Source organism: Rhinatrema bivittatum, chromosome 7 (assembly GCF_901001135.1).
Source record: "Rhinatrema bivittatum chromosome 7, aRhiBiv1.1, whole genome shotgun sequence".
Classification (NCBI taxonomy): Eukaryota; Metazoa; Chordata; class Amphibia; order Gymnophiona; family Rhinatrematidae; genus Rhinatrema; species Rhinatrema bivittatum.
Window position 1 is genome coordinate 136,707,487 of NC_042621.1, and position 24,857 is coordinate 136,732,343.

At 48.0% G+C, this 24,857-nt stretch overlaps 1 protein-coding gene across 1 annotated transcript in view; it reads right to left on the reverse strand.

Annotated features, from left to right (window-relative positions):
- Window positions 1-24,857, reverse strand: part of HYDIN (HYDIN axonemal central pair apparatus protein) — a 1,819,717-nt gene that overhangs the window by 89,074 nt on the left and 1,705,786 nt on the right. The window contains exons 80-81 of the mRNA XM_029609235.1: window positions 22,006-22,225; window positions 7,716-7,925 (exon numbers count right to left, since the gene is read on the reverse strand). Of these exons, the coding sequence (XP_029465095.1) occupies window positions 7,716-7,925; window positions 22,006-22,225 (430 nt within the window). The remainder of the gene's footprint in view (window positions 1-7,715; window positions 7,926-22,005; window positions 22,226-24,857) is intronic.

Genomic DNA, 24,857 nt, shown 5'->3' on the forward strand with positions numbered 1-24,857 from the left:
TCTGGTGGCTGGGGCAAATGCCTATGTGTAGGTATGCTTCCGTCAGGCCCAGCGAGGTGAGGACCTCCCCTTTATGGACCGAAGCAATCACCGAACGGAGAGTTTCCATGTGAAAACGAGGAACTTGAGGGTGGCATTAGCTTGTTCAAGTTGAAAAGGGGCGGAACGTGCCTTCCTTCTTGAGTACAATGCAGTAAATGGAGTAGCGACCGGACCCCCACTCTTCCAGGGGCACTAGCACAATGGCCCCTAATTCACTGAGGTAATGGACGGTGTCCCGCACCGCTAACTGTTTTTGCTCTTAAGAGCATGGAGAGACCAGGAACCAATCTGGGAGCGAATGAGCAAAGTCTAAAGCGTAGCCTTGTCTTATAATTTATTTATTTTATTTATTTATTGGGTTTTATATACCGGGGTTCCTGTATGGGATACAGATCACCTCGGTTTACAGTGAACGGTAAACTTTGCTCATGGGCTGTACATAGAACATTGCTCATGGGCTGTACATAGAACAATAGATAACAATGGAAAACAATAACAATAGAAAACTTCGCTCGTGGGCGAAACCAATATAGAGGTAACGGGACGTGGCACAAACTGGTACAAAGGGTGCATTAACTTCGCTCAAGGGCTGTACAAAGAGCAATATGGGCTAAAACAGTAGAGAAAACTTTGTATGCAGGGGGAACAGATAACAGAAAAGAAACAAGAGATTGACAAGAGCTGGTACAAACGGGTAAACAATAGTTGCAACTGATGGGGAAGAATGCAGGACTGGTCCAGTTAGTATCTAGAGAGAGAGAAATATAGCAGGGGGCAGGTATTAGCGTGGGGGCAGGTAAGGGGTTGGATGTGAAGAGAAGAAAGCAAAAGGTGGGACCAAACTGGGGAATCCCATCGAGGAAATGGAGGAGGGGTTATTACAAGAGAGAGGCAAAACAGGGGACAAATGAAGGTGAAGTAGAGAGCCTCATGGAGGCTGAAGTAGTCTATATAATGCTGAGGACCCATTAGTCCAAGGTGATTTTGGCCCCTATTGCTGGAATCAAGGCATGAATCAGCCTCTTCTCATTAGGAAGATTTGAGTCCACCTGAGCCTTGGGAGGAACCATCTCTGCCTGAACATCGACCACAAAAGGACTGGGTCCAAGACTGCTGCCTGCCCGAGACCTGTCTGGAGGAGGAGTCCGATGACCTAGGTGCTCGAAATCTCCGATTTCCCCGGAAACGGGAATGAGAGGGGAAGGGACCCTTTGCTCTTGGCTTATCTTCTGGCAACTTGTGGACCTTACTTTCTCCAAGGGATTTAATCAAATCCTCCAACTCCTTGCCAAAGAGTAGTTTGGCAAGGAGCTCAGCTGTGCCTTAGAAGAGACGTCTGCCGACCAGTTCCTCAACCAGAGGAGGCGACGAGCGGAAACTGCAGACATCATTGACCGGGCTGAACTGCGGAGCAGATCATACAATGCATCCGCACTGTAGGCCACCACAACCTCCAGCAGTTCGGCCTGCAGGGTATTAGAGCCTGACAAGGACTTGTCCATCTGCAAGTGCTGCACCCAGAGAAGACCGGATCTCAACATAAAACTGCTACATGTTGCAGCTCTCGCTGCCAGAGCCGCCACCTCAAAGATCTTCTTCAAATGAGCTTTCAGCTTCCTATCCTGGAGGTCCACACTGGTGACAGGAATTGTCGTCTTCTTGGTAACTGCAGACACTGCAGCATCCACCTTAGAAATCCTCAGAAGGTCAAGTGCCTCATCTGGCAACAGGTATAGCTAGTCCATCGCCCAACTAACCTTCAACCCACTGTCCGGTGTATCCCACTCACGAAAAAGCAAGTTTGCTTCTCGTAAATGGTGTTTCCGTAGATAGCAGGATGAATAAGCTATGCTGTCTGGGAGGCGTCCACATAACCTGTAGGTGGAGTTTTTTCCTCAGGAGTCACAGAATTTTGAACTCTGTGCGATTCTGTGCCTTCCTCCTCAGTCTCTTTGTAGCCAAGCCATATTGCAAAAAATAGAAGGATTCCAAGACTATCTAGGAAGGTGGGCGGGTTCGCATGGATAATTCATCCTGCTATCTATGGAAACACCATTTACGGTAAGCAAACTTGCTTTTTCCCGTCGATAGCAGGCTGAATTAGCCATGCTGTCTGTGCGTCCCAAGCCTCGGGTTTGTGTGCTGTTAGGGTATGTGTTAGAAGCAGAAACTTCCGCTTTTAGAGATGGTACTTGGGTCATTGTCGCTCAAAGAGGGGCTATGTGAGGGAGTGGTGGAGAGCTCATGAAGTATAAGAGATAACCTTCTTGGATTATATCGAGAACCTAACGTTCTGTGGTGATTAACTCCCAGGTGTTGTAGAAGTGTTTGACCATAACACGGCAAGATATGCTGTAGCCTGAATTATTGCGAACAAAGAGACCTCATACAAATGTGGCTGGGTTACCATTTGCAGTGCCCAAAACGCAAGATAAGTAAAACGTTATGATAATAATTTCTCACTGCCTAACTTTTTGCCAGTAAACCGACACAAGTTGTCCTTACTTTCATCCTTCAACAAAGAGACCGATGATTTGAACTTTGATGACGGTGCACTCTGAAAAGTTATCACCGCACAAACTGAGTGGCGTTTTGGGCACTGCAAATGGTAACCCAGCCACATTTGTATGAGGTCTCTTTGTTCGCAATAATTCAGGCTACAGCATATCTTGCCGTGTTATGGTGATGGTATTTAGAAATTGGTCAGTTTAAGATTCCATCTCTTTGACAGTTTTTTGTTTTTTCAAGTAGATGTGTTTGAGGCATCCTCCTATGTAATGCGGTGGGGGTGGCGCGGCGATGTTCAAAAATTAGGGGCCTGTTTCTGAGGAGCGGCCGAGCTCTGTCTGGGCTGTTTTTGTTGGCGTGGTCTTGGGTGAGACAGTTGGGACTGGCCTGGAGGTCTCGGCTGTGTGTACTGTTGTGACCAGTAGGATAAAAAGGGTCGGTACTGACACCTGTGATATGGTAGACATTGGTAAGAGGGGTAAAATCTCCTGGAGGCAGTGTGCTGATCTGAGGGTGATGTTAGAGACAGCATTGCAACGTTCTGTTCCTTAAGGTAGGACACTGTTTCACCAAACTTGTCTCCGAACAGATTATCTTCCTTGCATGGTAGGTCATCTCGAATAGCACTTGCCCAGAACCAAGCAAGGCGTCGACCAGTGATTGCCACCGATAATGTCCGAGCTGAAGTTTTGAAGGCCTCGTAGATAGTTTTTAGTAAATGGTGTAGGCCTTCTTTCATATCTAGGAAGGGTTGTGGCAGGGTTCCCTTGGTCAAGAGACAGGCAGGTCGTAAAGCCTGTAAGCATTCATATAGGTACTGCGTCACGTAAAATTGATGGTGGTGAATCTTTGAGGATAGCATAGCAGCATGATAGGTCTTTCGCCCAAATTCATCCAGGTATCGGTGGTTTTTACCAGGCAGCACATTGGAATGCAGTTTAGATCTTTTGGCTTTTGTCATAGTGGATTCTACCACAATGGAATTATGTGGTAGATGGGCAGACGCATAGATTGAAGAATTTTGCATGCAAAATTTTAAGTCTGTCTTCCATGAAGCTGGGAGGGTTGAGAAAGGGGACTCCCACATCTTGGTAAGTACCACATCCAGAACTGGATGAGGTGAGAGGGCTGTCAGTTCCGGGGGAATTTCAAAGATTTTCAAGATACCTCGGACCGTGAGTCAGGGATCTTTCCCGTCTCCACTTTCAACAGGTTTCCCACTTTTTCTATTAACTTAGCATAGGAGAAATCTTCTGATAGTGAATAGGGTTTTGGGAGTCCCTCTGGAGCGTCCGAGGGCATGCCTGTGGAGGGAACTCAGGGAAGAAGCAGTCGAGATTTGGGAGTCCGGGCTCTGTGAACGTATGGAGGTTGGAGAAGGTCGATCCAACAGTTTTTCGGGCCTAGGTGGGGAGGAGCCAGAGGTGAGGCTGGTGGGGAAGCAGTCAGAGGCCTTGTTCTGGGCTCCTTGGACTCCAGATCTGCAAAGAAGGAGTTGAGGGCTTGAGAGATCTGCAGCATAGCCTTAGAGGCCAGGCTCTCAGCATGTGGTGGAATTTGGTCCCAACTGGCGGAGGGTCTTTAGGCAGTACAGCTAATAAGATGTCCTCTGCTGCCGTCCGGCATAATTGAGTACATGGTGGTAGAGCGGGAGAAGGTCTGTGCCGCTTCACCAGGGGTTCCTACAGTTGGGGTGACCATCGCTTCTGTCTAGAAATGGAAGACAAGTCTGAGTAGATTGTGTCACAGCTCCCCGAAGGACTCTCGGACGATAAGGAGTCAGGGTCCGGGTCTGAAAGGATTTCCACATGAATGTGTGGTTCTTCCAAGTTTTTCCGTGGATGCTTGCGGCACATTGAGTGCGCAGAGTGCTCAGAGTGTGTAGATTGTGTTTCAGGAGCATGCTGCTTCGAATGCACCAGGTGTTTTTGCTTTGGGTGCGCTGTTTTCTTAGGACGTGTTGAATGCGTCTTGCGCATGGAGTGTGCCATGTGCGGCGTGCGCGGCGTATGTGTTGGATGCTTCATATGCGTCGTGTGCTTCGGATGGTCTGTAAGCGGACGCTCTGTATGCTTTGTATGCTCCGATGGTGTTCCAAGCTGGGTTCCCTGCGCCGTTGGCTCTGGTGCCGAGGGGCGGGAAGGGCCGGGAGTGGATCCCTGCTTGTGGCCCGATGTTCTCGGTGCTCCTCCCGAGTGGGGGGACGTAGTACTTGCTTGTGGGCCTTCTTTCCAGATGCTGGAGACTTGGCCGGTTTGGGCGCGGTGATTGGGTCGGTGCCAGATGGGGCCCTGTGGTTCCAGCGAGGACGCTCTCTTTCTCGACGACGCTTTCTGCTTAGCTGGACCCGGTGATGAATGGGTCAAACGGTCTGGAATTGGGGATTAGGAGCCCGACTCTCAGGTCTAGCCAGTAACGAGCGGTAGGAAGAGCTGCGTTAGTGCCTGGCGCACCCGCGGTTGCCGCACGCACAGTGCAGCTCACCTACCGCTCAATCCTGTATGTAAATAGCTTGCAAATGCAAGCTGCGTCTAAGAAGTGACCGTGAAGCGTTAGGCCCCTGCAACCCATTTTACTGTATAGAGCGCCTATACAGTATCCTGGGTGCGCGGGCCTAACGCTTCACGGCCACGCTGGTATCTGTCATTTCAAATGTCATTTGAAATGACAGATACCAGGAAGTCGGGATTGCCAGTCCCCTCTCTTACTTTTTTTGCACCCCCCTCCAGACATCGGACGACCTCTCCTGCCTCCAGCTGCTCGTGAAGATGGACGCCTGCACGGCCGCTGAAGACGTGGCGCCCGGCGAAGCGACTTACTTTTTGCACCCCCCTCCGGACATCGGACGACCTCTCCTGCCTCCAGCTGCTCGCGAAGATGGACGCCTGCACGGCCGCTGAAGACATGGCGTCACTGCCAGTGCGGTAAAGTTATGTCCATCAGTGATGGACATAACTTTACCGCACTGGCAGTATTTGAAGCTAGACCGTCTAGAAGCCATTAGAGGCTAGTGAAGAAAAAATCTCTGAGGAGAAAAAAACCCCGCATGCGGATGGCGCACGGAAAAAAAGAGACTGAGGAGGAGGGCACTGAAAAGCGCAGGAGATGACGGTGCAGCCGCACAGAGTTCAAAACTCTGACTCCTGAGGAAAAAACTCCGCCTACAGGTCGCATGGACGCCTCCCAGACAGCATGGCTAATTCAGCCTGCTATCGACGGGAAACAACAGAGTGCTGACTGACATATGAAAAGGAAAAGACCTGGTTAGACCCCAAAGACCCATCATCACAGGATCTATGGCCCCTAGCTCAGTGCCCTCCTGAGGGGTCTCAACGCCCAGCTCTTCCAGAACTGCGGGAATAAGGGGGTCCAATTCCTCCTTGCAGAACAATTGAACCACTTTGGGGTCATCCCCTTCAACTATTGGGGACCCCGAAGACGGCTCATCCGGGTCCAAGTTAGCAAGGTTGGTCTCCACTCTCTGGGGGTCCAACCCGTGTTGGTCATTGGGCTCTGATGCTTCAGAAGTGGAATTGTCCCCAGGCTGGGGCACCATGGACCTGAGAGGACACTTAGTCCTAGCAGTGCCCTCCTTGTCCAGGACTTGGGGTCGTTTAGGAGCAGAGACCCTCCTTTCCAGGGTCCTGTGCTTTTTAGAGGCCTTAGGGGAAGCTCTGCTAACCCCCCCCCCCCCCCCCCCTTTCTGTGCTGCTTTCCTTGCTTTAAAAGTCTTATGCAGCAACAACATGAATTCTGAAGAAAAAGATGATGAGGATTCTGAGCCCTCTCCGGGGCTGTTCTGAGGGGGAGAGGCCGGATCTCTAGCAATTCCTCCCCCCCCCAAAGTCTGCGGAGATAAGGGAGGAGTCCCTTTCCCTCTCCACAACCTGCGCGGGAGCCACGAAAGCGGACAAAATGGCGTCTGATCCCGCGCTAAGCGGGAACGGGTCTGCTGCAGGCTGCTGGGAGGAACACTGCACCAGAACGAGCCACCCAGGCTGCCGGCAACAATGGCCATGCCCCCAGAGAGTTTTCCTAACATGCCTTCTCCTCTGGGGAGGTACTGGGAACAAATACCGGCATGCAAGAGTCTTGTGCGCACTTCCCTGCATGCACTGCAAGCCGCACCACGAGGTATTGAGGGACGTGCGCCGGCCGCAGGAGCAGAGCAGAGCCAAAGAAAGAAATTAAGAAAAAAGGCCCCAGCAGGGAGAGAGCCGGAGGAGAAAACAATTGAAGAGCCTACCATACAGCAAACTCGGCCCCTTCCGACTTGCTTTTTTTTTTTTTTAAGTTCGTTAAACTTTCTTAAAAACAAAATACAAACCAGGCGCCTAAGGATTCTCCCTGTTCCCCCCCCCCCCAAGAAGAGTGAGCCGGGACCCCCAGTATCACCCTGGGCGCAGAGTTTACAGGGTCCCCGACCCTCTGCTCGCCTGCCTCAGCTAACAGAGGGAATGGTCCCACTAGGACTTGCCAACCCCCTGAGAGGCTAGAAGAAAAACAATCTATTCCCCTTCTTTTTTCTTCTGTTGTTCTTTTGGATTTTGTTTTTTTTATTATATCCCTAACTCAGACTGCAGGATTTTGCACCTCCACCATTTGCTAGAGACAGAGAAATACTGACCGACTGCAGGTGGCACCTCAGGATATATGGCAGCTAAGTCAAAACTTCTCTGTCTTCATCTGTTGGAGGTGAGGCAAAACTCAAGAGTCTGGACTGAACGGGTATGTACAGGGAACAGGGATATACGGTAGGAAGTTTATCCCACTGAATATCCAAGACAAGTTATCCATTTAATTGTAGCCGGATAACTTATCTGCATACCGGCTTACTGAATATTACTCCCATCAAAATTTTCCCCAAGGATCTTTGAAAACTCAGATACAGGTCTAATATTTCACAAAACCTACAATGTATTTCTAGTGGATCTACATTAGATTTTCTGCAGATTGGCATCAGATTTTAATGGCTCTGCTACTTTTGTCTACAATAAATAATTTCTTTATAAAAGATCATTAACCTGATTCAATAAACCTTCCAAATTTTTCCTGATTTATAAGATTGTTTTGCAAGCCTCTTTTTCAAGAAGTTTACACATTCTTGGAGATTACTGCAGTATCTGGTCTATATTTAGATGGGTGATAGAAAAGAATAGCTATACCTGGTGTTTGCCTTCAGTAGTCATGGTTAGGGGTTGGTAGGTAATCTCGTAAGGCTTATTCTGCTGTTGGGCCTTCACAATGATGAAGTCAGGCCCTGTCCAGTGCTCTCCCTCAATGATGGGTTTCAGATGCCAAGGGCGGTTGGTGCGGTTGGAAAGCAGGATGGTCTGTGTATGCCTCGAACGCACCAAACAAAGGAAGTTCATAAGCTGCAACAAAGAGAATTGTTTTAGCTCTCATTGACAGCAACAATCTCATCACCTTCTTTGTTTTCTAGAAATGCAGCATGGTGTACATTTTCAAAGACTTAGGTGCATTTACACAGATAAAAGTAGAGTTAACCCACCTAAATCAGCCATATTTGGCTAAGTAGACCATTAGCTGCCAGAAAGAGCACATGTATATTCCTAAGTTGCGTATGTTTGGCAACACAAGAGAGGCATTACAGGGGTGTATCAGAGGCATGGTTGTTAACACATACCGTCTGTCAGCAGACCTGTCCTGATGTTCACCTGCTTGCCAACTTGAGATAATAAAATATATTCTGAACCAAAAGTTCCTGGTGAGCAGTAACCTACATTTGGAAGGGTGGCCGCATCCCCTACCTAAGCCGCCTGGCCTGAAGATTGGAAGGGATCTGCTCCAGTGAGAAAGCTGTCCTGAGATGCACTTGATTGTAACGTCCTCTATGATATCAAATCCTTTATAGCACCTAAAAGTCAGTGATTCACCAGAATCTTTCCACTTTGAACTATATAAAAACCACTTCTGCTGGGTGCTGGCAAGCCATAGTGTGTAATGGAGCAGTGAAAGAGAAAGATGGATCAAATACCCTTGAAGAAGAAGTTAAAACTTCAAAATGCGGCCTGTGTAGGGTTTATTTGAACATCAGTTGTGAATTGTTGAATTGATATACCACCGCACACAAGTTCTTGAAAAAGTGAAGTTTTTATTTGGCTAAAAAATGAGTTATAACATGGAAAAAGAGTGAAAATGATGATCAGACTATGGCTCACTAGCTAAAAAGAATTATGCTGGTAGTCTACATTTGAATACTTCCCTCCCGTGTTTTATATATTTACAACTGTTTTTCATCAGTGTGGCTTGCAATATCATAGTCTGATGATTATATTGGACAGTGTTATTATGGAAATACACACTTAAATTTCAATTTAAAACATATGCACACAGTAGGCATACCATTGATGCTAATTTTTACGTTATCATTCAACAGCATGTAGGGGCATGTGGATACCTTGTATTTGAAAATCGTGTACTTTGCCAGTAAGGCACCTTATTGAAAATTTAACTCTGTGTGTATGGGTTCTGAGCATATTACAACACAGTTATATAAAACTGAGAAGTTAATACTTAAAATCTTTGTGCTCATAACTAGAAATTGAGCTTTCAGTTTTTCCCCCCGCTGTATGCATAAAGTTTGTGCATTTAACTTTTTACATGCATAAAATTTATCCACACAGACAGGAGTATCAATGGAGATGTTCTAGATGCAAAGCTTAACTTTACCTGGTAAGCATACATTTTCAAGTGCTCTCTGGGTAAAGGTACGCAAAGAAGTTCAGTCAGAAAAATCACAGTCCAAACTTTACCTGGATAAATTGATACATGTAACTTTATAACTTACACACATAACTTTATCCAAGTATATTCACAGGAGACATGAGCACATAAGTACTGCCGAATATCTAGGTCAAGTTACACATAAAATTTACCACTTGTCGCATCACTGAATATTGATCACTGAATTTTTATATGTGTAGAGCCCTTCTGGCTCTCTACTAAGAGGGGTATACCATATATGTAGAGGGAATAGAAGCACCTTTGTTTAGGTGTAGCTCCCCTATATTGGAGCTCCAATTCTCTAAAATCCCAAGGCAACATTTTGAAGTGTGGTTTTTGGTTGGCCTTCACAGGAGGCAGGATGTTTTTCTTCCTGCTCCTGGTTTGGTTTGGTTTTCTTTTGGGGATGGTCCCTTAGGACTCACAAAAGCAGACCTGGAACTGGAACTGGAAAAGGAGAAAGAGTGCCTTCACCCAACTTTAATGATGCTATGTTTTGGCTCTTTTGATTTTAGATAAAGGAAGTTTTATCCACCCTTCCTTTCTCACTTTTGGTTATATTTGGAACTGGTTTACCTGAGTTCCCCAAGAACCAGGGGCTTAGTGTTTAACAAAAGGAGAGTAAGAGTCTTTCAACATGAAAGACCCACTAACCTTTGGAAGACCACTGAGGGGATGAATTTCCATTCATTCCTGGGATGAGGAGGAGTTGTAATTCACAGAAGAGAAGAGGCACTGTTTAATTGCTTGTTTTGGGTTTCCCTTTATGGAATGTTGTAACCTATTTTGCAACACACCTGTTGGATTGATTGATTTATAATGTGTTTGCTCATCCTTCCACACTTTGTTATAAAGCAGATCAATTGCTGCGTTTGGTGGTCTGCAGGTCTGTCCCCTGTACCATTGCTCTTACCTCCACCTGCAGAACCCTCTGGTGCCCCAGTGCTGGCCTTCTCCTCCTGATGTGGCAGCAGGCCACACCACGGCATGACAGCACACCGCGCAGCACATGCGGCAGGATACCACTGTTCCTGGCCCCGCTCCCCTTAGGGCGTGTGCGTGTGTCGACTGCTAGTGATTTAAAGGGCCAGCATCAGGGTTGGACAGAGGTGCCTCTTGATGACATCATAGCCTGCTCAGTATTTAAGGTTCTCCTGGATATCCCTTCAATGCCTCGGCAGTAGATCGTCTCCTTTAAGAAGTGCATTGCCTCGGCGTTCCTGGTTCCTGTCTTTTGTTCCTGGTTCCTGATCCCAGTTCCGTTGGCAGCCTGATTTGTCGTGTCTTCCTGGTTAGTCTTCCTCATCTGTCTTCAGCGCCCCTTCCTGCTCCTGTGATTCCTTATCCTTCTCTTCATTCCTTGCCTCTTCGGGTTGAACTTCTGGCTTTGACCTTGGATTGGACCCTGACACTGCTTAATCTCTGCCTGCCAGTGACTACTGCCTGTTTACTGTTTCTGAACTGAACTCCGCCTGGCCCGACCTCTACCTTAACCTCGACTCTGAGAGAATTCTGCCCACCTTGACCACAGCCTGTACCTGACTCTGTTTACCTGCTGCCTGCCCTAACTACTGCTTGACCTCAGTTTCCTCTATTGTGCTGGCTCCCAACTTCTTCCATGTGATGGTTCTTCACTCTCACAGAGGCCCGCACCTAAGGTCCAGCCAGCCCCAGCACCTGAGCGCTCAATCTAAGGGGAAGCTCCAGTTGGGCCTCTGCTTCAGCCAACTCCGCCTGCTGTCTGCAGGTCCCTACTGTCTGCAGGTCCCTACTGCAGACAGTAGGGACCTGCAGGGTTCCTCCATGCAGGCTGCGCCAACTCCCTCTCGGCCCAATGGTCCACTCCCGCAACACCAATTGGCTTAACCTGTTATGAAGCAAACCAATATTTAAAATGAGGTTTCCCCTTCTCTATTAGTTGCTGCTTCTTTTTCTCCTTAGTTTCATTTACATAGCTCCTAAGGGGATTAGGGTGGGTTTGTGTGGCAGATGAACTGCTCTCTTCAGAAAACACCTGCAAGGAGTGGCCATGGTTAAAACACAACCTTCAGTGAGTAAGGGGAGGCCAAATACAGTAGCGTACTGAGGAGGAGGGGCCGATCTGCCCAGAAGTAGTCTTGGAATCATCGCAACAGGAGCACCTACCCCTCTGCTCCCCAATGCATTGATTCTCTATTATGGTACCATTGCTATGAGCACTTTCAATACACATTGTAGCAAAGCGCTACTAAGAAGGATAAATCAGAATTTAGCTGGATAAGTGTGCGCAACTAGTATACCACATGTTTTTACTTCTAATTTTAAATAAATAAATAAATAAAAATAATTTTAAAGGTATGTGTAAGTAGATTTAATACGAGTAAATTAGACACATCTACCCCCATAAGCCAGCTTTTCTGTTTGTAATTAGGGAAATTTTCTAACATATGTGCAGCAATGAAATGTCCAGTTTTACCAATTAATCCACCAGTTTGCCCAGTCCATCTGCAGGTCATTGAGACCCTTCAGGCTCTTCAGCCTGAACTCCCCCTACTTCATCTAGACATTCTACCATCAGTCTTTCACTTTAAAGATGTTTTTGATCACTTATTCCACATATAGAACAGGTGTAAATATACATGAGTAAGATGCCAAGTTTCCATGCATAAACTGCTTATAAATTAGCAACTTACTTGCATAAATGGTGGCCCACCCTGGAACACCCCTGGTCTGTCCCATTTTTACATACGCAAATTTACTCACTTAGTCTTACTTGCATGTGTATTTTGAGGTTTATCAAATAACACATATGTGAGTATATACTATTTACACATGTATGTGCTGATTTTTACACACATAACACTTTGAAAATTCATCTTGTACTGGCACTTAGCATTCTGGTCCACAAGGTATCTTTGCCATCACATGTTCCTCACCAAGTGAACTATGCTGTGACTATGCCTGTTAAGAAGAAAACAGCTTCTAATTCACCAATCATATAACAGTGGACTATAATATATCCAATCATATTGTTTACTTTTGGATCTTATGTATTTACATGAAGGAACAAATAAGGTCCATGAAAGTCTTAAAAAGGGGTCTAAGGCAAAGAACTGGGAGCCTGCCTGTAAATTCTCCCGGAATCTCGTCTGTATCTTCTCTTGGCATGCTGTCTCTGGACTATTATGAGATGTCTCTGGGCTACATGGATGGCATGAATCTACCTCCTGCCAAGTCATGGATGCAGCTGGACTGCCTGCAAGTTAATAGCCATGAGACCAGACCTTGGACCAAACAGTAAGAGAGACACTACTGCAAGGCAAATGTTAAGACTGGCTAGCTCAGTCTTATGCCTGGTACTCATAGCACTGTGCAAGTGGAGATTAAGCTGACATAATATGTTTTAAGACTTTGGATAAAACTGTTTATGTGTGTCAAACCATAAATTTCAAGCAAGTCTAATATAATTTGTTCTAAGATATTTCCTGCCATCATTAAACTATAATGAACCAAGATGAGTGTACAATATTCTTGTTATCTAATGCTGTGTTTCCCAACCTTTTCTTGCCCAAAGTAAACCTACATTAACAAAAATGTAGTGTGGCATACCAACCTCTGTGGAGCAGGGAGAGGGGACATGGAGAGGAGTCTTTAAAATGGCCTACCCTGACTCAGATCCTACATAGCCCCCCTGCTCCCTATAGTCCTTCAGAGAAAGAGCCCTTGTCATTACCGCACTCATAGCCTTCTCCTTTATTCCTTTAATTATACTCTGATTTGTCTCCCATTTCTCTGCACCTCCTTATATACCCCCTTTTATACCCCTTATACCCCCTTCCCGTCCTTAAACCCTACCTTTTCCCTTTAGCAACCCTTTTATACCCCTTTATTTACCCCCCTCCCCTATCCTTTAAACCTTACTTTTCCCTATAGCAACCCTGCTAGACTATATATAGTTGCCTTTCTGAACGTATAATTTGTAATGTCATATATAGTATCTCCTGTATGAACTATTTAAAGATAATGTATATTATTGTATATAATACTTTTTGTTATTATTGTATATAATACTTTTTGGAGTGTATAATTTATATAAGGTTTTCCACAGTGTATAAGGTTATACACAGTCCCTTATTGAATGTATAATTTGCAATGTTACATATTATGTTCTTCTATTGTTTTCCATCAGATACTGTTCCTATTCTCCTCTTCCTGTTTTTCCCTCTCTTCTCTCGCCCCTTCTCTCTTCCTATCTGCTCCTTCTCCCCCCACCCTGGTTTTTTGTAATTTCCTCCTTCAGTTATATTGTAAACCGGCATGATGTACCCACAAATGTCGATATATAGAAGCTAATAAATAAATAAATAAGAGCAAAAGAAGAGTTAGAGAAACTCTGAAAGCCCCATCTGTCTCACTTCCAAATTTAAAAATAAAGTGAGAGAGGGAGCAGTGATATACATGAACCCATAGGAATGGATCAGCTTCCTCTATATACAAGTGCATGAGAAGGCAGAAATTTGCTCATTTAATTACTTTGGCTGACATATGTGGTTGCCAGAGCTCCTTCACTGCTGCTGCTCCCAATGCTCAGAGTGAATCACTTTCAGGGGTAGATTTTATAAATCTGCGCCCGTGCGTACTTTTGTTCACGCACCAGGCGCAAACAAGAGTACGCGGGATTTTAATAGATACACGCGTTGCCGCGCGTATCCATTAAAATCCAGGGTCAGCGCGCGCAAGGCTGCCCAAAATCGGCAGCCTGCGTGCGCCAAGCCGCGCAGCCTGCCTCTGTTCCTTCCGAGGCCGCTCCGAAATCGAAGCGGCCTCGGAGGGAACTTTCCTTCTGCTTCCTCTCCCTTCCCCTACCTAACCCACCCCCCCAGTCCTATCCAAACCCCCCACCTCTTGTTGTACAAGTTACGCCTGCCCAAAGTAGGCGTAACTTGCGCACGGTGGGCCGGTCGCCGGCGCGCGATTCCCAGGCCCGGGAGCTGTTTCGGAGGCTTCGGCCATGCCCTAAAAACGCCCCTGGGCCGGAACCACGCCCGCAGCCCCGCCCCAAATGACGCGCCGCCACGACACCCCCCCCCAGGAAAGCTCCAAGACTTATGCGCGTCCTGGGGCTTGCGCGCGCCGCCGAGCCTACTCAACATAGGCTTGGCGCGCGCAGGGGGTACTTCGGCCAGGTTTTCGGGGGGAATGCGCGTACCCTTTTGAAAATTTGGCTCTCAGTGCACAGTCTCTGTCTCACTCAGTCTGGTGACAAGACAGAGGCTGAAAGGACTCAAAGACGGGTGAAGATGAAAAGGAGTTGTATGCACTGTATGTGCTGTATAAAGTGGGTACTCCCTGTATACTGCCCATTATCACATTTCAGGGCTTATGCTATAGTTAAGGAAAAAGAGACAGGCATGATTACATATTTTCTCAGAAAGAAACTGCTACATATTTAAGAGCCACTGCTGGTGTCTCTTATTGAGAGGTGCTGAGGGCTGAACCCAGGTGTAGGCCTGGATCTGAGCATCAGGCAATGATGACTTTTCCATGGCACTCTGGCATGCCATGGCACACTGTTTGCAAAACATTGATTTAATGAGCATGTCAGAAAGCCTGTGGGTCAAATTCCCCTACAGGGAAACCCAGGAGGGTATACAAAGAAATATCAGAAATCCCATTATGTTGTTGTAACAGAATATCATGGATGTTACAAGGAGAAAATGTACCATGTGCCAAATTATTATTAACACAATTTTACAGTAAAAGTTTAAGCAAAGTTTTTTACCTGTAACAGGTGTTCTCCTACGACTAGACTAGTGACTGGCACACTGAGCATGCCTCACTATCCATGCATCCATGCAGGGTCCCTCTTTAGTCTCGTAACATAGAATTACGAAAAAATAAAATAAACAATAGGAGAAACCCAACTCTTCGGGATAGCAGGTGAATTTCGTGAGGACTAACAATCTACTGTCCAAGGAAAGCATCTGATACAGGTAAGCAACTCTGCTTTCTCCTAGGACAAGTAGGATTGTAGTCCTCAAACACGGGTGAATCCCTAGCTATAGGCTGTGCCCTAGCAAAAATCAGACCAACAGACACCTAACCAGGTGCCAACAGGCACAACAACACTGGCGCTGTTGGTAACAGTGGGAGATAGCCTGAACCGAAGCAATGGGCAGGAAGAATTGGGATCTATAGCTGAAGAAGATTCTGCAGGACAGACTGGCTGATACTGCTATTGCATCAGCCATCATAAGAACATAAGAACATGCCAAACTGGGTCAGACCAAGGGTCCATCAAGCCCAGCATCCTGTTTCCAACAGGGGCCAATCCAGGCCATAAGAACCTGGCAAGTACCCAAAAACTAAGTCTATCCCATGCTACTGTTGCTAGTAATAGCAGTGGCTATTTTCTAAGTCAACTTAATTAAAAGCAGGTAATGGACTTCTCCTCCAAGAACTTATCATATCCAATCACTACTGTCCAGACAGTAGTGAGAGGCAAAGGTTTGGATAGAACTCCACATCGCAACCTTGCAGATCTTGTCCATGGGGACTGCTCACAAGTGGGCCACCAAAGTAGCCATGGATCTGATAGAATGAGCCTTGACATGGCCCCCAAGCTGCAGTCCCACCCGAGCTTAGTAATCCACCAGCCAGTTGAACAGCATCTGCTTAGTAAGTTGTCAAAAGAGATGAAGAGTTGCATGGACTGCCTATGGCCTGATGTTTACTCCAGGTAGAAGGCTAAGGCTCTCTTGCAATCCAAACTGTGCAGAGACTGCTCGCCCTGGTGCGAATGAGGCTTGGGGGAAAAAGGTGGGCAGGACGATTGACTGGGTAAGATGGAAATGCGTCACCACCTTAGGCAGGAATTTAGAGTGCATGCACAGAACCACCCTATCATGAAAGAATTTTGTATAGGGTGCATACGTCACCAAGGCCTGAAGCTCGCTGACTCTGCGCGCTGAAGTGAACGCCACCAAAAACATGTCCTTCCAGGTCAGGTACCTGAGGTTATAGGAGTGCAGCGGCTCAAAAGGAGCCCTCATAAATTGAGCCAACATCACATTGAGGACCCAAGATACAGTGGGAGGTCACAGGGGCGGCTTCAACTGAAGCAAACCCTGCATGAAGCATCCCACCAGGGGCTACACAGAGATAGGCACCAAATCACTTAGGTGTACCCTAATGGAATTGGTTTTTAAACCAGCATCAGAGAGGTACAGGAGATAATCAAGCAGTTTTCATGTAGAGCAGGAGAATGGATCTAGGCCGTGGCTCTCACACCACACGGAAAACCTCCTCCATTTCAGGCCATAAGACTTCCCAGAGGAAGGCTTCCTGGAAGCCAGCAGGGCTTGAGACACATTATCAGATAGGTCAAGGGGCTGCAGAATTAACCTCTCAACATCCAGGCTGTCAGGGACAAAGCTTGGAGGTTGGGGTGGCGCAGCCTGCCCTGATCCTTCGTGATGAGGTCTAGGAAGTCCCCAGACTATTTGGTTCCCGGAGGAAAAGATCCTGGAGGAGTGGGAACCAGATCTGTCTTGGACAGTGAGGGGCTATGAGGATCATAGTTCCCCTATCCTGTCAAAGCTTCAGGAGAGTTTTCGTCACCAGGGGAATTGGAAGATATGCGTACAGAAGGCTCTTGTCCCAATAATGGGCAAAGGTGTTCAAGGCTGGTTTGTAGGGGATGCGAACAGATCCATGTCTGGGGTTCCCCAAACAGAAGATCCGATCCACCACTGCCTCGTTCAGGAACCACTCGTAAGGCCAGAAGGCTTGACTCAGCCTGTCTGCCACCACAATCTCCGTCCCGGCCAGATACATGGCTCGGAGCACCATACCCAGGGACATTGCTACCTGGTTGTTTGTCTGAACCAGGACTGCCCTGTTGGCTAGCTGATCTCTGAATGCTCAAAGGGCATACCGGATCACGTGGAGCTCCAGGAAGTTGATTTAACATTGAGCTTCTGAAGTAGACCACAAGTCCTGGGTGCAGAGTCCTTCCACATGGGCACCCCACCCCGGGTTGGATGCATCTGTGGTGAGTACAATTTGGGCAGAGGGATTTTGAAAGAGTGTCCCCTGTTCTAAATTGGAGAGACTCCCCCACCAAGACGAAGAGCCCCAGAGAGGCGGAGTAATACGGATGCACACATGGAGATCCTGGATGACATGCTGCCAATGGGACCGCAAGGTCCATTGAGCTATGTGCACATGTAAGCGAGCAAAGGAGTAACATGGATGATCGTAGCCATATGTCCCAGGAGTTGCAACATGTGGTGAGCCGAAATCTGCCGGCTCCGTTGGACTACTCCCGCTATGGACATCAGCATGAGTGCCGATCACAGGGAAGAAAAGCTCTGGCCCGGGTTGTGTCCAGCAGGGCACTAATGAAGCCCAAATGAGGCAACAGGTCAAGCTGGGACTTTGGGTAGTTGATTATAAACCCCAGGAAGTCCAACGTCCAAATAGTCAAGCACAGGGATCGTACCGCTCCCGTCTGGGTAGCACTTTTGCCCAGCCAATTGTCCAGGTAGGGAAAAACCTGCACACACAGCTTGCAGTGATGCACACCCACCACAGCCAGACATTTGGTAAAGATGTGTGGGGCCATGGCCAGTATGAACAGCAACACCCTGTACTGGAAGTGTCATCTGCCCAGCATGAACCGTAGATACTTCCTATGACCTTGGAAGATCTCAATGTGAGTGTAGGTATCTTTGAGATTGAGGGAGCATAGCCAGTCCCATCTTTGCAGAAGGGGAATCAGGGAGCCCAGAGAGACCATCTTGAACTTTTCTTTTCTTAAAAATTTGTTCAAGGCTCTAGAATAGGACAGAGTCCCTCAGTTCTCTTTGGAATCAAGAAATATTTGGAGTAGAACCCCCGCTCTCGCTGCTCCAGTGGAACGGGCTTGACGGCCCTGACCATTACGAGGGCATGTGGGGAGGGGGGCGGAGAGTCCAGAAGGACCCCCAGAAAGTTCAGCCTGTACCTCTGATGAATGATGGGCAGAACCCACTGTTCCGAGGAGACGCCTGGCCAACAGTCCACGAAGAACCGTAGCCGGCCTCTGATCAGAGGATCTTGCATCAAGGGTATGGGCGGATGGCTTACACTCCTTTGCAATCAGTCAAAACCCTGTGACAGGGCTTGGCCCGGGGGCCAGCTTAGGTTTGGGGTCCCATTGCTGTCTAGGGCAGCCTCTAGAGCTCACCTACTGCGATCGGGTGTGAGAAGCAGGAGGATAATATTTCCTCTGGTCATAGATGGGCCTTCTTGGACCCTGTCTGGAGGGCCTCTTGGCCAAGGATGGCGGGTCCAATGTACTGGCCGAGAGATGCTGGAGGGTCTCAAGATGATCCTTTAACTGAGCCACAGCATCCCTCACCTTGTCCCTAAGAGATTCTCGCCAGTATATGGCAGGTCCATGAGCCTTGACTGCACCTCTAGACAGAGATCTGAGGCCTGGAGCCAGGCCATCTTGCAGGCACCAATGCCCACAGCCACTACCCTTGCCATTATCTTGAAGACATCACAGGTGGAACGCATATCATGCTTGCCACCTTCTAGACCCTGCTGGACAAGCGCCAAGAAAGCATCCTGCTGCTGTTGGGGCAGGCACGCAGCCATGTCCTGGACCTATTTCCAGGGGTTACGAGAATACTGCTGGTAGGAGGTGATATGGGCAATCAACATAGCACCCTGGAAAACCTTCCATCCCTGTGCATCCAACACCCTGTGCTCCCACCCTGGAGGAGCGAAGGCTTGGGTGCAAGAAGACTTGGCCCTCTTGAGGGCAGACTCCTCCACAACTGACTGGTGTGGGAATTGATGCATCTTGAAACCCGAAGAGTGCTGGACCAAATACACCCCATCGGCCTTCCTATTAACCAGAGACATGGAAATGGGGTGTTCCCAAATTCTAAGGACAACTCCTTGAATATCTCATGGACAGGAACAACCAACCACCTCCTTTGGGTCATCCACAAATTGGAGGACCTTCAGCATCTTATGTCTGGCATTATCTTCTGTCAGACTGAAATGGAATGACTTCTGCTATTGCCCGCATCAAACCAGAAAAGATCAATTCCTCAGGTGGGAACCGGCATCATTCCTCCAGAGGAGATGGGTCTGAAGGCAGGCCATCAGAGTCACTCGGAGGTATCATCCCCCCACAGATCATAAGGGGCGTCATCATCACTAGGATCACCCAGAGACATCGGTTGTGGGGTCTTTTCCAGGTCCCGTGGCCTGGGCATCTAGGGCACTGATGGCACCAAGGGTATTGATGGCCCTGAAGGACCCAGAACTGGAGTGGGCAACGCTGGCTGTGGAACCGAAGGCCTCGGTGGTCCCTCTGGCATTGAAAGGCCTTCCTTGTCAGAAGAACTCGCAATGGGAATGGCACCAAGAGGAGGTGGGAATGGTGCCCATTGGGGCATCAATGGCCCCCTGGGCACCAGCATCGGCTGTGTGGAGAGAATGCCAAGAAGCGCATTGAGATGCTATGGCACCAACAAGGGAGGGTGCAGGCTCTGACACTGGTGGAGGCACAGGCGGGACCGGCGGCTCGATGCCCTGCAGGGCTTGAACAACTGCCAAGTGCACCCTGTGTTCCAGCTTCTCCTCAAAAACCGCGGCCAACAGGACAGGCTGAGGAGGAGGAGACATAGCCAGATCTCCCTCAGACCCCTGAAGGAGATCGATGCCTGGCACCGGAATCAGTAAGGAGCACCTCGGACCCTCGGCATTGATGGAGAATGGTGCCTCCTCACCACGGAGTCACTTCAGGTGCATTTCAGCAAAAGCCGGCGCCAACCTGAGTCCGGAACTATGTGAGGACGGAGACCAGTGACAATGTTTATTGGGTTTCCCATGGTGCTCGGTCCTGTCATTCCTAGGAGCTGAGGAGGATGGAGCCGATCCAGGAGTCTTTGAGCAAGAGGAGCCCGATGAAGGCCAATCTCCAGCCCCCCTCTCCACCAGAGACCCCAATGGAGGGGTAGACACCAAGGGATTGGTGACCATTGTTTCCCCACGGCCCTTCGGAGTCGATGTCCCCGATGCTGGTATCGATAGCTAAGACTTCTTCAACCTGAACAGCTTCTTCATCTTGTCCAGGTGGGCACACCGGCCCTTGGGGGTCATCTGGTTGCAGAAACAACACTTTCAAATGTCATACAATGCCCCCAGGCAAAGGATACACACCTCGTGCGGATCTGTAAGGAACATTGTCCGAGGGCACCAGGGACACTGACGAAAACCCGACACCACTAGGAAAAAATGGGTAGTGAGCGGTCAATGATCGGTGAACACTCAAGGACTCCTCTACCAGGAATCAACCGTACAGAACGAAAAAACTTCCCGCGCCATGAGACTAACTAAAGCGGGGAAGAAGGAAGAGAGACCCGGGGCAGGAAAGTTGAAAAAACCGACCATGGAACTCAGTTTCCCAGGTTAAAAATCACAAGCTCTACAACTGCGAGACGATAGCTCCACGGAAAAGAAGAAACTGAAGAGGGACCCCATGTAGACGTGTGGATAGTGGTATGCTCAGTGTGCCAGTCACAAGTTTTCCATGCTGGGCTCCATCCGGTGAAGTCACCCATGTGTGAGGACTACCATCCTGCTTGTCCTAGGAGAATGTTTGGTACACCATAACTCTGTGAAGACTTTTCATTAAGCACCTTGGGTACTAAACGAAATCTTTGCCTCCAGTGGAGAACCTTACTGGAACTGAACTGTATCAGTCAGATCTCAGCCTAGTATTGAGTAGTAGGGATGTGAATCGTTTTTGAACGATTAAAATTATCGTCAGATAATTTTAAAATCATCCAAAATCGTTAGAGTGCACGATATAATACAAATGCCCCCGATTTATCATCAGGGGCATTTGTATTGTATCGTTAAATAGGGCACGGGAATTATTTGGGGGAGGGTGGGGAAACGGCACACCAAAACAACCCTAAAACCCACCCCGAACTTTTAAAACAAATCCCGAACCCCCCCAAAATGTTTTAAATTACCTGGGGTCCAGTGGGGGGGGGGTCCCGGCGCGATCTCCCGCTCTCTGGCCACGGCTGCGTTAAGAGAAATGGCGCCGGTGGCCCTTTGCCCTTATCATGTGACAGGGCAAAGGTAGCGCCGGCGCCATTTTGGTTCCTGGCTCCCGACGTCACGCGTGCAGGAGATCGCTCCCGGACCCCCGCTGGACCCCCAGGGACTTTTGGCCAGCTTGGGGGAGCCTCCTGACCCCCACAAGACTTGCCAAAAGTCCAGCGGGGGTCCGGGAGCGACCTCCTGCACGCGGGCCGTATTGCCAATATTCAAAATGGCGCCGGCGCTACCTTTGCCCTCATTATGTCATACGCCCGTATGACATAGTGAGGGCAAAGGTATGACATAATGAGGGCAAAGGTAGCGCCGGCGCCATTTTGAATATTGGCAATATGGCCCGCGTGCAGGAGGTCGCTCCCGGACCCCCGCTGGACTTTTGGCAAGTCTTGTATGACATAGTGAGGGCAAAGGACTTTTGGCAAGCCCGTATGACATAGTGAGGGCAAAGGTAGCGCCGGCGCCATTTTGGGATATCTTAATTGGAAATCTGTTGAGCTTGTTTAGATTTGCTTGGATGAGTTGAGAATTCTTTGCTTTATCTTCTGTCATCAGTGGCTAATGCTTTTAGTAAAAGATTTACCATTCTATAAAAATTACCTCTTTGACGGCAGGGACTCCTACACAGGATCCAGATAGGGTAAGCTTAAGGGGCTTGCTCCCTTCAATAAAGCATTTCAGGTTTTCATAGAGGATGTTTGCTTTTAAGCTTTGGGGCCGAAATGTCACCTCAAAAGCAACTTCCATCCCAGGAGTAATATAACCTTCTACTGGGGTGATGGAAAAATCAGGCTGAAACGTTTTGATATTCCAGTTGAACCTATCAAAAACAAAACAAAAGATAAGAAAAAGTGTTAATATAAATACAGAAAGTTACAGTCCTGCATGTTTCTTTGTAGCTGTCCAGGAGTCTTTAAACATTCACCAGTTCTGTGAAAAAGAAAAACACAACATGACTTGTTATATACATATATAAGCTCTCACTCTTATATGCTCTCCCCCCCTCCCCCCACACACACACAAGCTCTTACTCTTACATGCTCTCCCACAAACACAAGCTCTCACTCTCTCACACATACCACCAGGCTCCCATTCTCACACATAAACCTAGGCTCCCATTCTTACACATAGGCTCCAATTCTCTCTCACACACACATAGGCTCCCATTCTCACACAGAGATGCGCACCCAGGTTCCCATTATACACACACACACACACAGATGCAGATCCAGGCTCCCATTCTCTCTCTCACACACATAGGCTCCCATTTTCTCTCTCTCACACACACACCCAGGCTCTCATTCTCTCTATCATACACATGCATTCCCAAGCTCTCATTCTCTCTATCATACACAACCTATAGACTAGAGATACCAGTTTTTATCACGATCACTGTGGCTACTAGAAATTCACAATACCTATCATGTGAAACACTTATAGAAAAAGCAGTCTTATGAAATAAGAGACTTGTTATACTTATCAAAATTGACATTCAGATTTTACAAACCACTAGTATTTTACAACACTAGTATTTTGCCACTAGAAATCTGAATGCAAGGCTCAACTCAAGTCCCAGATGCACTGAGTTAGTCTGTAAGCTAGCTCCTAATGGCCATTTGTTATTACCACAAAAGCACTACAGAACAGATTGAGAATTATACAAATCATGATAATAATAATTTACATAACACATACCAGATATACGCAGCACTGGCAGAGCAATAATGGATAGTTCTTGCTCTTTGGAAGTTAAATGAGTACAGCACAAAAAGGTTGAGGTCATTATTAGGAGGCATTTAGCCGGATAACTATAATTTAACCAGCTAAATGCAAAATTCTAAATATTTTGAACAGTTCTCTGGCTAAACTATAGCCGGATATCTCATTATCCAGCTAATTCTGGTTGTGCCATAGAGCAGTCCTAACGTTACAGTCCTGCATACTGGCTAACTTTGCAATCCGGCCAGTGACTGAATATGAACCTCTCCCATGAACCACTAATTTATGCTCTGCAATAATTTTCTAAATATTTGTTATGGGAGTCTCTGTTTAGTGGACCCTTGGGCCAACCTGCTGGAGGCTTGGAAAGGTGGTCAATGTCTCTAATGAACAGCAGGCCGGGAGGCAGATGTTCAGGCAGGATGTAGATGCTCTTCACCCTGGAAGCTGGTACTCCCCCGGGAGGAGCCCGTAGGAACCCAACCGCTGGGACTTAGGTGGCTTCACCCTTGGAAGCCGAAGCCCCCCCGGGAGGAGCCTGTAGGGACCCGGCCGCTGGGACTTAGGCAGGTTGTGGATCAGGACAGGTAACTGGAACCAGACTAGGACAGTAGCAATACTGTAACTGGGCTCGCGTTCTGGAACCAGGCAGGAACTGTAGCAGGATACAGGTACTGGAACCAGACACGAACTGTAGCAGGACTCGGGTACTGGAACCAGGCAGGAACTGTAGCAGGACTCGGGTACTGGAACCAGGCAGGAACTGTAGCAGGCAGGCAGGAACCAGGCAGGTAGTGTAGCAGGCAGGCAGGAACCAAGCTGGTACTGTAGCAAGCATGCAGGAACCAGGCAGGTACTGTAGCAGGCAGGCAGGAACCAAGCAGGTACTGTAGCAGGAACGGAGCGACGAAGCAAGACAAGTCACTCCGGGGCACAGTGCAACAGGAAACCGGGAGGCTAACCCTTTGCAAGGCAAAGGCTGGATGGCCGTGGCTGGCTTATCAAGGCCGCAGCGTCTGATGTCAGGAGTTGGGCGGAGTCACCACTGGCGGGAAACGGCCTAGAAAAGCGCCCAAGTGGCGCGCGCGCGTGCCTAGGAGCCGGGCGTCCATGGGAGAGCTCGCAGCGGCGCAGCCCCAGCGGGGACGCCACCATCCAAGCCACAAACCAGGCCTCTGGAAATGGGAGCCGGTCTGGGAGCCCGGAGGTAAGGGCCTGGCCGCGGTACTCGTGGCCAGAAACGCAACAATATTAGCTACTGTTATGCATTGCTGTGAATGATAAAACACTTCTATTGCAAATGCCAGATTAGAGTATAACAAGTCATGTTGTGTTTTCTTTTTCACAGAACTGGTGAATGTTTAAAGACACTCCTGGACAGCTGCAGTGGTAAATTTTCCCTCAAGAAAGGACATTCCAAGCATTATTACTTTGATCCAAGGTCAGTGGAAGGAAGTGAGAGATTGTGTGTGGAACCTGGAGGTTTATCCTTCTCCCCACTGGAAAGAACCTTGGCACTCTAGAGCCAGTGGACTATGTAGGTCTAAAGGAGGACGACAGTTAGGAGTAATAGTGCTCCCAATGACAACAGTGTGCCCCTGCATTCTGGGAGGCTGCCGAAGAGGGGATTACATGTATAAATATACATAATGATAATAAGACAAATTAAGAAATGAAAAGGCAATTGGGAATTGAGGAAGGCCCAAATAAAGCTGTGTCCTTATGCAAAGCAT